This window comes from Mustelus asterias, chromosome 3 (assembly GCF_964213995.1).
Source record: "Mustelus asterias chromosome 3, sMusAst1.hap1.1, whole genome shotgun sequence".
Lineage (NCBI taxonomy): Eukaryota > Metazoa > Chordata > Chondrichthyes > Carcharhiniformes > Triakidae > Mustelus > Mustelus asterias.
The window spans coordinates 62,300,294-62,312,828 of record NC_135803.1 but is presented as its reverse complement, the minus strand read 5'-3'; the positions used below and the strand labels follow the sequence as shown (position 1 = coordinate 62,312,828).

General features: G+C 42.7%; 1 protein-coding gene across 1 annotated transcript; it reads right to left on the bottom strand.

Annotated features, from left to right (window-relative positions):
* Nucleotides 1-404: 404 nt before the first annotated feature.
* LOC144491818 (SLAM family member 5-like) lies at nucleotides 405-12,283 on the bottom strand. Its single transcript, XM_078210112.1, has 5 exons — nucleotides 12,217-12,283; nucleotides 7,204-7,563; nucleotides 4,205-4,486; nucleotides 1,079-1,171; nucleotides 405-448 (listed from the first exon to the last, which is right to left on the bottom strand). The coding sequence occupies exons 1-5, from the start codon at nucleotides 12,281-12,283 to the stop codon at nucleotides 405-407; spliced, it is 846 nt and encodes a 281-aa protein (XP_078066238.1).
* Between the last annotated feature and the right edge of the window lie 252 nt (nucleotides 12,284-12,535).

Genomic DNA, 12,535 nt, shown 5'->3' with positions numbered 1-12,535 from the left:
AGATGCGCAGGTCAGATGGATTGGCGATGCCAAACTGTTCCTTAGTGTCTAAAGGTGTGTAGGTTAGGTGGATTAACTATGGTAAATGCATGGGTTTACTAGGATAGGGTGGAGGATGGGCCTTGGGTGGGATGCTCTTTTGAAGAGTCAGTGCAGACTGGATGGCCTTTTTCTGCACTGTACGGATTCTATGAAACTTCTATGAAGCCGGTGACACTTGTTGCTAACTATCATATGAAATTAATTAGCAATTTTCCACCTGAAATTCTTGAGCACTTATGTTGCAATAATACAGAAAGCTACTGATAACACAACAGGACTGCAATCTGCTCATCAAACACTTCCCACAATAAGTATAATATATATTCATTCCACTGAGTGAATTGTAGGAGATGAACAACAAATCACACGAGAGCGATGTTGCTGGATGACGATTCTATCAGTTTATCTGAAAAACATGTAACGAACATCAATGAATATGTTTACAAGGCAGGAATGCTCCATAAATACAATGAACAGCCCACTGTGGTTTGACCAGGGCTGCACCTAATTCTGCTGGTCAGAGATCAAAACGCCGACACGTTTGTAAGAGACATGATGCATCTAAGCAAAAGTATATGACATCAGGTAATTTCAGCCAGAACCATTAAGTTTAAAACTAGTTATTTTAAAATGCTTAAATTCAATGGTGTGATTTAATGTTCTGTGTAGTTAGAAATTATAGGTGGGACTTTACGGCCTCACTCAAGCGCGATCAGAAATTCCCACCCGAGGTCAATGGATATTTCCATTGTCCGCGCTTCGCCTACTCCAATCCAATGGCAGGTGAGGCGGTAGAATTCTGCTGTATGTGTTAGAATATTGCTGAGAAAAAACATTCCTGACTTAATAATCTCTTCCTGCTTTTTTTTCCAATCGGTTGATAAATGCTATCGCTCTTTTAATTGATAAACATTCTTCAAGTAAAAGCATCCAGTTTGTCCACAAACAGTGTCAGATAATGAAGTAACAGATCACTGTTCAGCAGTGTCTGTATTTTTGTTTTGATTTTTATCCTGATTCGAAATGTAATACTTACCGCTTTTACAATGAACCATGTAAAGGTACACAACGGTTAAAACCAAAATTGTTGTCGCCACAGGAATCAGGAGCATCAAATTGTTTCTTTCACCTAAAATAAATGAACAGAATTTTATGAAATGGAAGGTGACAATCCAGCTCATACTCATTGTGCCAGCTCTCGAGAGCTTTACTCCCGTTACACTTCGACATGTTTCTTTCCAATCACTTCCCTTTTGAAAGGCTTTATGGATTCTGTTCTCATCACTGTTTCTGGTGAGGAAATGCACATCATTACACACCCACTGCATAAAAATAAATCTTCTAATCTCTGACTTTACTATTGATAATAAATAAATGTGCTTACTGATGAGTGGAAATGTTTATTCCTGATTTCACATCGAAATCCATCATAATTTTGACTTTTTTTTGCCAAGTCAGCCCCCTTGTTACCTTTCCTAAAGCAAGGTGCACAAACTGACTCAGTATTCTAACATTGGTCCGAACAGCGATTGAAATGATCCCAGTTGTTTATGTGTCCTCTACACATATTGATAATACAAAAACAGGAAATGCTGGAAAATTTCAGCAATTCTGACAGCATCTGTGGAGAGGGAAAAGAGTCAAATGTTTTAAGTCAGGTTGAACCTTCGTCAAGAGCTCTGATTTTACTCTGCCAGATCAGCTCTGATGATGAATCACCCAGACTCGAAACATTGGCTCTATTCTCTCTCCACAGATGCTGTCAGACCTGCTGAGATTTTCCAGCATTTTCTGTTTCTGTTTCAGATTCCAACATCCACTGTACTTTGCATTTATCACATATATAATACCTAGGAGCCATTTGTTTTTTCTTTAAGAAGTAGTTTTGTCAACTTGACTTCCATTTTTAAAAGGTAACCATTTTCCTTATTTTTTTCCTTGTCTTCAACTGTTGACATAAAAAAGCTCTGTTGTCAAATGGATTGATCCTTCAGTTTGAAAAATATATTAACATGACTTTTCATTCTGTCTCCTTCGTCCAACTTGATATTTGAGCTACCAGCTTTTAATTCAATTTGCCTTCATTTTATTTCCTGCATGGCACCTTGTCAAAATGGATAAACTCAACACTCATTGCATTTCATTTTATCAATACACACCGTTAACTCCCGGGAAAAAAATCACAGCATACTTTCTACAAAATCACTGCTTGATCACCCATTGCATTGCTCACTGTTAATCCAGAGCTGCCAAGCAGGGTTAGAGACACAGAGGACAGGTGAAGCAAAAAACTACCTTCATTCGTGGGTGAGCAGAGGAAATTATTGGAACATTCCTTCGTGCTGAGATGTAAAAATATCTTCATGTGGGATTCGGGTGGGGGGCAGGGAATGAGTGCAGTGCTGGGATCCTCACCAGCAGGGGAATTTTCTGCTCTTGTTCAGCAAAACCAGCTCTGCAGTGTAAAAGAGGCAGGCAGCATTGAAGAGAGGCAGAGTTCTAACCTTTTAGTGAGGGCCTCAGCCAAGACTGAGGGAAAAGGATAGGGCAAACTAGAGGGAGAGAAAGGCAACTGCATGGACCATATCCCTCTATCCAGGGACGAAAGGGTATTCTTGTCACAACTTGCAAACTATTCCCTGGCTGTTTTCTCAAGGAAGGTGCTAAAAATTGTGAGGACAGGTTGAACATTGGTTAGAATGTGATATGAGAACAGAAACTGCCTATAATGCACACAAACTATGCCAGCCAGAAGAGGAGGGAAGATTCACAGCTAAGGCACAGTAACACTGACAGGACCTTGTACTGAAACCTTTGTAAAACCACAATTCAACAATGAAAAAGGAAGAGATGTTTGAATTTTCTGTCTATTACAATATATCCCATATATTTCTGTCAATTTACCTTTCATAGACCAGATAAACTGACTTGTGAGGCATTATGGATAAAATTAGATTAAATAATTCAGGCAAATGTTTTTGAAGTTGGAAACAATTCACGGTCATAAAATTACATATCAAAAAGTTCATGGGCCATCCCTTTGCACCTGAATTGTATTGAACAAAATGGTCTGGAGAAAGATTGTTGAGCAATGTCAACAGCACGTTGCTCTGAATCAGGGTAAGTGAATTCTCCCTTTGTTCCCTGAGCTACTAATTCAATTTGATATACTTTGAACAGTTTAAATTTCTGCCTTAAATGAACTTTGAGTTTTGAAATTATGATGACACAGGAACAGGAATAGGCCCTTGATCCTTTTCTACCATTAAATGAGATCCTGGCCGATCGAACCATAGAACCATAGAACATTACAGCACAGAAACAGGCCTTTTGGCCCCTCTTGGCTGTGCCGAACCATTTTTCTGCCGAGTCCCACTGACCTGCACCTGGACCATATCCCTCCACACCCCTCGCATCCATGTACCTGTCCAAGTTTTTCTGAAATGTTAAAATTCTGTGACCTTATTCTATATGTCCACATTTGCCCCACATCCCTTCATACATTTTGGTTGCAGAATGTTTTCAACCAACAATTTAAAATTAGCAATTGACTTATCATCCAATGCTGTCGGGAAAAGAGTTCAAAACAACCACCATTCTTTGTGTGTAAAGCGTTTCTTAACTTCTTAACTGGAAAGGATGGCTCTAATTTTTATGGAATGTCATTCATTCCGAAATTCCCCAACCAGCAGAAAGAATTGTTCCCTGTCGAACCTATCAATTCCCGTTAACATCTTGAAGATTTACATGGCACACAAACAGCTCAAAAAATGAACTGCATGACATTTAAAGGAAAGGGACATGTTTAAATATCAGTTCTGAATGGATCTATGAACTATTTTATTGTCATATTGTACTTGGTTATTTTTGAAGATAATTAGTACAAACTTTAACATGGTGACTAATCAGTAAGATCTGAAGGATTTGTGAATGAAGCAATAACAAGCTGGGTTTTCCTTCATTGTCCCACTGCAGTTAGATACATCTTTCAATAAGGTGAACATTCCCTGAAACCCCCACTGAGAGAAGGACAGATTTTGCAGTTGTATTCAGGACAGATATACATGAATTCACTCATCTTTCCATGTTCTCAGCTGAATTCATGTGAAGGAAAGAGTTGTTGTTGTAGTAGTACTGTACAGATTATTTTCCAATTTCTCACCATTGGGATTAGCTCTGTTACTTAAGTCGACAGTCACTGGGTCACTGGTTGCATTACTGACTGGGTTTGCTGCTGTACATCTGTATGATTGTTGCTGTACTTCAGTAACACAGTCTATCACAAGCACTGTCACATCATATGTCTCACTGAGAACTCCGGACATGGACACCTTTTCCCAGTGAATCAAGTAATTTGTTCCTTTGGACACAGAGCATCTTAAAGTGATATTTGATGAATTCACACAGTCACCAAGAATCGCTGTCACAGGCTGGGAAACTGGTTCTGAAATAGACAGATAATAATTAACCCACACAACATAGTCATTGCACTTTTGAATAATTCATTCAATATGATGCTCTGTGAGAATTTCTAAGTGATGTAATAAACCAGAATACAAATGCAAGTATCTCCATTTTGTTTTGTATTTTAAACAGACTGATGTTAACGCCTTAAGTTCCAATATAATAAAAGTCCTGATATTTACATGTTTGTGCTTCATAATTGTGTCGAGTTTATGGATTTTGTGAAATACAGTGGATTTCTTGGTGACATGTTGCCAGAGATAGGATGTATGCGCATTTAGAAAGGAATAAACTCATTAACGATAGTCAGCATGGTTTTGTGAGAGGGAGGTCATGCCTCACTAACCTAGTGGAGTTTTTTGAAGAAGTGACCAGAATGGTTGACGAGGGAAGGGCCGTGGATGTCGTCTATATGGACTTTAGTAAAGCGTTTGACAAAGTCCCTCATGGTAGGCTGGTGAAAAAGATTGGATCTCATGGGATAAAGGGGGAGGTGGCGAGATGGGTGGAGAACTGGCTTGGTCACAGAAGACAGAGGGTGGTAGTGGAAGGGTCTTTTTCCGGCTGGAGGCCTGTGACTAGTGGTGTTCCGTAGGGCTTTGTATTGGGACCTCTGCTGTTTGTGATTTATATAAACGATCTGGAAGAAGGTGTAACTGGGCTGATCAGTAAGTTTGCGGACAACACAAAATTGGCAGGACTTGCAGACAGTGAGGAGCATTGTCAGAAGCTACAGATGGATATAGAAATCATAGAATCCCTACAGTGCAGAAGGAGGCCATTCGGCCCATCGAGTCTGCACCAACCACAATCCCACCCAGGCCCTACCCCCACATATTTACCCGCTAATCCCTCTAACCTATGCATCTCAGGACTCTGAGGGGCAATTTTTAACCTGGCCAATCAACCTAACCCGCACATCTTTGGACTGTGGGAGGAAACCGGAGCACCCGGAGGAAACCCACGCAGACACGAGGAGAATGTGCAAACTCCACACAGACAGTGACCTGAGCCGGGAATCGAACCCGGGACCCTGGAGCTGTGAAGCAGCAGTGCTAACCACTGTGCTACCGTGCCGCCCGGATATAGATGGACTGGAAATTTGGGCAAAGAAATGGCAGATGGAGTTCAATCCTGATAAATGCGAAGTGATGCATTTTGGTAGAAATAATGTCGGGAGGAGCTATGCGATAAATGGCAGAACCATAAAGGGTGTAGATACGCAGAGGGACCTGGGTGTGCAAGTCCACAGATCCTTGAAGGTGACGTCACAGGTGGAGAAGGTGGTGAAGAAGGCATATGGCTTGCTTGCCTTTATAGGACAGGGCATAGAGTATAAAAGTTGGGGTCTGATGTTGCAGATGTATAGAACGTTGGTTCAGCCGCATTTGGAATACTGCATCCAGTTCTGGTCGCCACACTACCAGAAGGACGTGGAGGCTTTGGAGAGAGTACAGAGGAGGTTTACCAGGATGTTGCCTGGTATGGAGGGGCTTAGTTATGAGGAGAGATTGGGTAAACTGGGGTTGTTCTCCCTGGAAAGACGGAGGATGCGGGGAGACTTAATAGAGGTGTATAAAATTATGAAAGGCATAGATAGGGTGAACGGTGGGAAGCTTTTCCCCAGGTCGGTGGTGACGTTCACGAGGGGTCATAGGTTCAAGGTGAAGGGGGGGAGGTTTAACACAGATATCAGAAGGACATATTTTACACAGAGGGTGGTGGGGGCCTGGAATGCGCTGCCAGGCAAGGTGGTGGAGGCGGACACACTGGGAACATTTAAGACTTATTTAGATAGCCATATGAATGGAGTGGGAATGGAGGGATACAAAAGAATGGTCTAATTTGGACCAGGGAGTGGCACGGGCTTGGAGGGCCGAAGGGCCTGTTCCTGTGCTGTATTGTTCTTTGTTCTTTGACTGTCAATTCCCCCTAAATTCTGTTGGATCCTCTCTCATTCTGCAGCCAAAACTTTGTCGGAGATTTGGAAGAAACTCTATTTACATGTGTAAAAATAATGAGCCACTGAAATTCTGGTGAAATTTTACAGCCTATCATGTGGACTGCAGGAAATTCTCAGTCATTTTTCCAATGAGTGAGGAATGATTCAAATTGCGGGACCTGACATTTTAAAATATTAATTCACATTTTATGCAAACAGCAGTAACAGAAAATACTGCTTTTAACTTTGAAGTTAACTTTTAACTAGTTGGTGTATTTGTTTTCACATGTTATACACTCTTATTCAGAATTGTTTGGTGGCTATGTCAACATTCATTAGGTTTGTATAAATGAACTGAAATCTTACTAACTGGTCTGCTCTGAAACCTACTTCAGTGAACTTGGAGGGGATTAATGATAAAACTAATACCATTCGCAAAAGTAAGTCGAAGCAAAATGTGTGTCCTGCATTTCTGCTATAAAGGTAAACCTTGCTCCATTCTACTTAGCTGTTTTCATTCATTCAGGGGACGTGAGCAAGGTTGGCAGGGCCAGCATGTATTGTCCATCCTCAATTGAACTGAATGGCTTCAGAGCCACCCACATTGCTGTGGTTGGGGAGTCACATGTAGTTTAAAGATGAGCAAATGCAGTTTCCAACATGATATGTCTTAAGCTTCAATGAAAAATCTGATTTTCTGATGTTGCAATGCTACAAGCTGCAACATTAACAGAAGTTCCATTTTAAATACTCACCAAATACTTGCATCCTGAAAGTACTTTCATCACGGTTTTTCAGTTCTATCCCATAGTAGTCAATCTGTATTTCATATTCGCCAGTGTCATTAACATGTACATCATTCAGCACCACCAAATCACTGTAAATTCCAACACTGTGCTGATACAGTGGGTGGACAAAGTGCAGCCTTTGTGGACTATTGGATTTCCATGTTAAAATCTTAAAGCGCACCGGAAATTTCAATCTAAATGTTATGTCATATTGATCAGTACCATTGTACTGTATAGGGAACTGGACCTGTTCTCCGACAGGGGTGTTAGTGATGATATCGGGTCTGGCGAGTAATGCTTCTCCACTCTCTACAAACAGATGGAATACTGAAAAAGACAAACATACATTGCACAAATCAAATTAGTGTTTCAAGGTCTGAAAACAATAAACAGTATTATGAACTCATGACGAGTGAGGGTTGAGGGAAACGCAAGTATTGGGCTGAATTTTTAAGGCCCTATCTGGGAGGTACTGGACAATGCAGCAAACCATTCAAAAGTCCATGAGGAACATAGGAATTAGGAGCGAGAGTCGGCAATTCGGCCCCTCGAGCCTGCTCTGCCATTCTATAGGATCATGGCTGATCCCCATCTTATCCTAACGCCACTTCTCTGCCTTTTCCCCATACCCTTTGTCCCGCTTTTGACCAAATATTTATCTCTTTTTTTTTTACTCTATTGATTGATTCTGCATCCACTGCACTCTGGGGCCGTGAGTTTCATAGATTCACAATCCTCGAGAAGTAGCTGCTCCTTATCTCGGTCTTGAACTTCTCTCCTCTTTCTCTACAACTATGACCTCTTGTTCTAGACTGTTCTAGAACAGGGACCATTTGGTTAACATTTACTTTATCAATCCCGTTGATTAATTTATATATCTCAAACAAATCTCCCCTCATTCTTCTGTACTCCAGCGGGTACAAGCCCAAGCTACTCAGCCACTCCTGATATGACAGTTCCTTCAAACTTGGAATCAATCTGGTGAATGTCTTCTGAACCACGTCCAGTGCCACCAAATCCTTCATCAAAGAAGGTTACCAAAACTGAACATAATACTCCAAGTGGTCTCACCAATGCCTTATACAATTGTAACAACACTTCTCTACTTCATACTCTAGAACCCTTTGCAATAAATGCCAAGATTCCATTTGCCTTCCTTATAACATTCCGCATCTGCATACCCACTTTGAGACTCAAGCACAAAGACACCCAGATCCCTCTGCACAGATGCCTTTAGATTCTGTTTCCCATTTAAATGGTGATTTGCTCTTTTATTTTTCTGGCCAAAATGGATAACCTCGCATTTATCCACGTTAAACTCCATCTGCCAGATTCTGGCCCATTTCCCTAGCCTGTCAATATCCATTTATAAACATTTTATCTCCTCATCACAGCCTGTTTTCCCACCTATTTTCATGTCATCAGTAAACTTTGTTCTGTTACACTCTGTCCTGCTTGTAGATCATTGATATAGATTGTGAAAAGTTGTGGTCCGAGACCTGAATCCTGCGGGACCCCACTAGTTACAGATTGCCAACTGGAGAAGGACCCATTTATCCCAACCCTCTGCTTTCTATCAGTCAGCCAATCCTCAATCCAAGTCACAAATTTACCCCAACCCCTTGGGATCTAATCTTCTGGATCAGTCTCTTGTGTGGCACCTTACCAAATGCCTTCTGGAAGTCCAGATAGATCACATCCACAGGATCCCTGTTATCTACCATTGACTTCAGCAGGAGCAGAAAATCCCACTGGTGGAAAATTCCACTAGTGGGTGGAATTTTAGTCCTTTCCGCCGACGGGATCTTCCAGTTCCACCAAAGGCAAGCACCCCCCACCCCCCCACCCCAGCCCCATGGCTCTCCAACTGTGGATTGGGACAAGCCACACAAAACATCATAGACATCGGCAGGACCAAAAGTCCTGTTGGGGGCCATTCAGAAGCCACCTCCACTGCTGGAAAACACTCTGGGGGTGGTGGTGGGGGGGGGCGGGGGGGGGGGGGGGGGGGGGGGGCGGGGGGGACCAGAAAATCCCACCCAAGATTTTACTGCTCAAGTCAAAATACCAAGAGATGGAAGATTAGATAGCTTTGATGCTCTGTGTTGGACTCAGTAGTTCTAAATCGTCATTACAGCACAGAGGGAGGCCTTTTGGCCCAGTTTTGTCCATGCTGGCTCTCTGTAGAGCAATTCAGTCAGTTTACACCTAGTTATAGCTGAAAGATATGTACATTTGTACCCGTGGAACACATTTTCTGTATGTAACACCTTGCCAGGACGCCTTTCAAAAAAGGTTAATTGTGTTTTGTTATAAAATTATGTGGTCCATGAAGGTGAAGAAAGGCCCACACTGTTAAATAAATTATACAACTGTTAAGGGGACCTACAATGGTTCCTATTCTATCCCATAGCCCTGTAAATTTATTTTGGACAACTGCCTTTCCAATTTTCTTTTGAAATCACTGATTACTTCCACTCCAATCTCCCTCTGAGGCAGCGGGTTCCAGGTCATTATCATCGTCACATAACAAGTCGTCTTAACATCCTGCCTGTATTTTTTGCCCAAAACTTTAAATCTGTGTCCCCTAGTCCTGGTGTCATCAACTGATGGGAATAATTTCCTTTGCATCAAGGGGAACAACTTCGCCATCACCAACCTAATGTTGTAGATAACATCCTTCATCCCTAGAACCGTTCTGGTAAATGTTCTCTGCATACTCAAGGACCTTCATGTCTTAAGGTTGGTGACTATGAGTTGGGTGCAATACTCCAGTTGTGGACAACCCCGAGCTTTGTAAAGGTTCAGGATAACCTCCATAGTTTTGTGGTCAATACTTCTATTTATGAAACCAGAGATCCAATATGCTTGCTAACCACTATCTCAGTAGGTTCTGACACCTTCAAAGATCTAAGCACAGGAACCCCCCCCCGGATCCCTCAGTTCCTGCATGTTTTTGAGAACCATGCCATTAAGCCTCTATTGTCCCTCACATTTCTCTGCATTAAATTCCATTTGCCTTTTGTCTGCCATTATGCTCATCTGTCTATGTTCCCTTTCAGCCAATTGGCATTCATCCTCAAAGAACAAAGAACAAAGAACAATACAGCACAGGAACAGGCCCTTCGGCCCTCCAAGCCCGCGCCGCTCCCCGGTCCAGGATTGAATCCTGAATCCAGGATCCCCGCCCAATTTTCCAGCCTATCTACATACCAATATCCTATCCACCGAGCTGTCCCTCACAGCTACGATGCTTTGTTCATTACAACCTATTAACTCACCCCCACCCCCCCATTCCAGACCATGTGATCTCCAGGGAGAGGCGAAAACCCAGTTTTCGCGAAAACTCACTATTTACCATTCCTCCAAATTTAGTATTATTGGCAACTTGTGAAATTTTACTCTATTTCAACATCTAACTCACTTAAATAAAGAAAAAGCAACAGAACACGAGCTGAGTCTTGGAGAATGTCACTGGGTGGAATTTTCCCCACATTTGGCAGTGTCAGGTTCAGGCTGAAAACTGCTGCGTATCTCTCCAGATGTACAGCCATGTTTGCTGTCCAGATTTTCTGCCACTCAGTGCACAGGGTATCTGGGAGCATGGTTTATGCCGGCTTCGCAGAGATCTAGGCACCATCTTTAAAGGGTGCCTCAACCAGTGTTAGCAATAAACTCCTCCCGTGGACATGGAGGACCCCCCCCAACAAGCATCAGGGCACCCCCGCCCCCACTGCATGTAAGCATCAGGACATCTCTCCCCAACTACCATGTAAGTATTGGCGCATCCCCCCCTCTCCCGCATTCCCAGCCCCCCACGCAAGCATCAAGGCACCTCTTCCCCATCCCCCACCACCACTTTAGCATCAGGGCATTTCCCACCCTCAAACCACACAAGAATAGGGGCATCCCACCCCAGCATTGGGCACTGCCCCCTTTGTCAAGCATTCTTCCCCCCAACCACAAGTATCCCGGCATTTCCCTCCTCTCAGGCATCCTGCCCCCTCCCAGGTATCGAGGCACTACCCCCATCCCATGCATCCACCCCTCTCACAGGATTAGGCACCCCACCACACATAAAGGGAACTCCTCCCCAAAGAGGATCCCCAGAGGGCCAGCCCTGGTAGTGCTACCCTGACACTTCCAACCTGGCACTGCTCAGGCTAGTGCCCAGGCATGACCCTCACCACCCGAGGGCTGTATACCTCGGGACTATGTTTCTAAAAGCGCTGATCCACCCACCCACAGTTCCTCGGAATTCCCTTACATCCTTTCTCAAACAAGAATGTCACATTTGCCACTTTCCAATCCTTTTGGCACCGCCCCCATATCTAGAGAAGTTTGAAAGATTCTGGCATAACCCTTAAACTATCTTCAGCCCCACTTTGCTTCATAACCTGGGATACAAGCCATCCAAATTAGGTGACTTATCCACTCTCTGCATACCAGTCTTTCCGCTACATTCTTCCTATTAAGTTTCACTCCATCCCTCTACAGTCTCAACTTCTATTTATATTTTGTCAACATTCTCTTCCTTAGCAAACACCTTCCTTGCCATGCACCTCTCAGGATATCTCACAAATCACTTGTCCCTAATAGGACACACCCTACCTCTTCCAACCCACTTACTATTTACATGCCAAGATATGGTAACCAAAAAATCTATGTTAATCTGACAACTAACCAAAGTCACTGTGGGGGTTGTTGGCTCACTGAGAGATAGAAGTGTTTGCTGAAGTTGAGTTTGAAACTCTCCCTGTGCTGGTGAACTGAGCAGTGTCAACCCCAACAGTACACAATGGACATTGGGAGAGTGGTGTGACTGCTGACCTTTTATTTTCCAAACAGCTCCCACATTCTTCAGGCTTAAATGGTGAATATGTTTCAACAGACAGGGAGTTTACTCTTTGAGGTCAGTGTTAGCTTGACACGCATAAAATATTCAGTAAGCATTGGGTTGTCACAATAAACATGAATTACCTGATGCAAGTTTGAAGATGAGAACATAAAATGAATCTGAGAATTTCATTATCAGCATCTGCACCATGCGCCGTATTCCTTTTCTTCAAAAATGCTAGCTGGTCCTAAAAAAGGGATAAAATTTTTATCCTGACACAGGATACAATGCTCGGCAAATGGTCTTCTTGAACCATCAGCTACCTAATCGTATCTAAAGAGAGAGAGAGACTTGCATTGATATATCACCTTCCATGACCTCAGGAAGTCCCAAGGTGCTTTGCAGCCAATTAAATACTTTTGAAATTTTGTAACTAATATACGAAATGCAGCAGCCAATTTT

What these genes read in the sequence shown, in the direction of transcription:
- LOC144491818 (XM_078210112.1), bottom strand. Translation starts at nt 12,283, where the DNA reads ATGGTGCAGATGCTGATAATGAAATTCTCAGATTCATTTTATGTTCTC. An exon ending in TTTCAGGATGCAAGTATTTG is followed by an intron (nt 4,487 to 7,203) that starts GTGAGTATTTAA and finishes TGTCTATTTCAG; the next exon opens with AACCAGTTTCCCAGCCTGTG. An exon ending in TAACAGAGCTAATCCCAATG is followed by an intron (nt 1,172 to 4,204) that starts GTGAGAAATTGG and finishes CATTTATTTTAG; the next exon opens with GTGAAAGAAACAATTTGATG.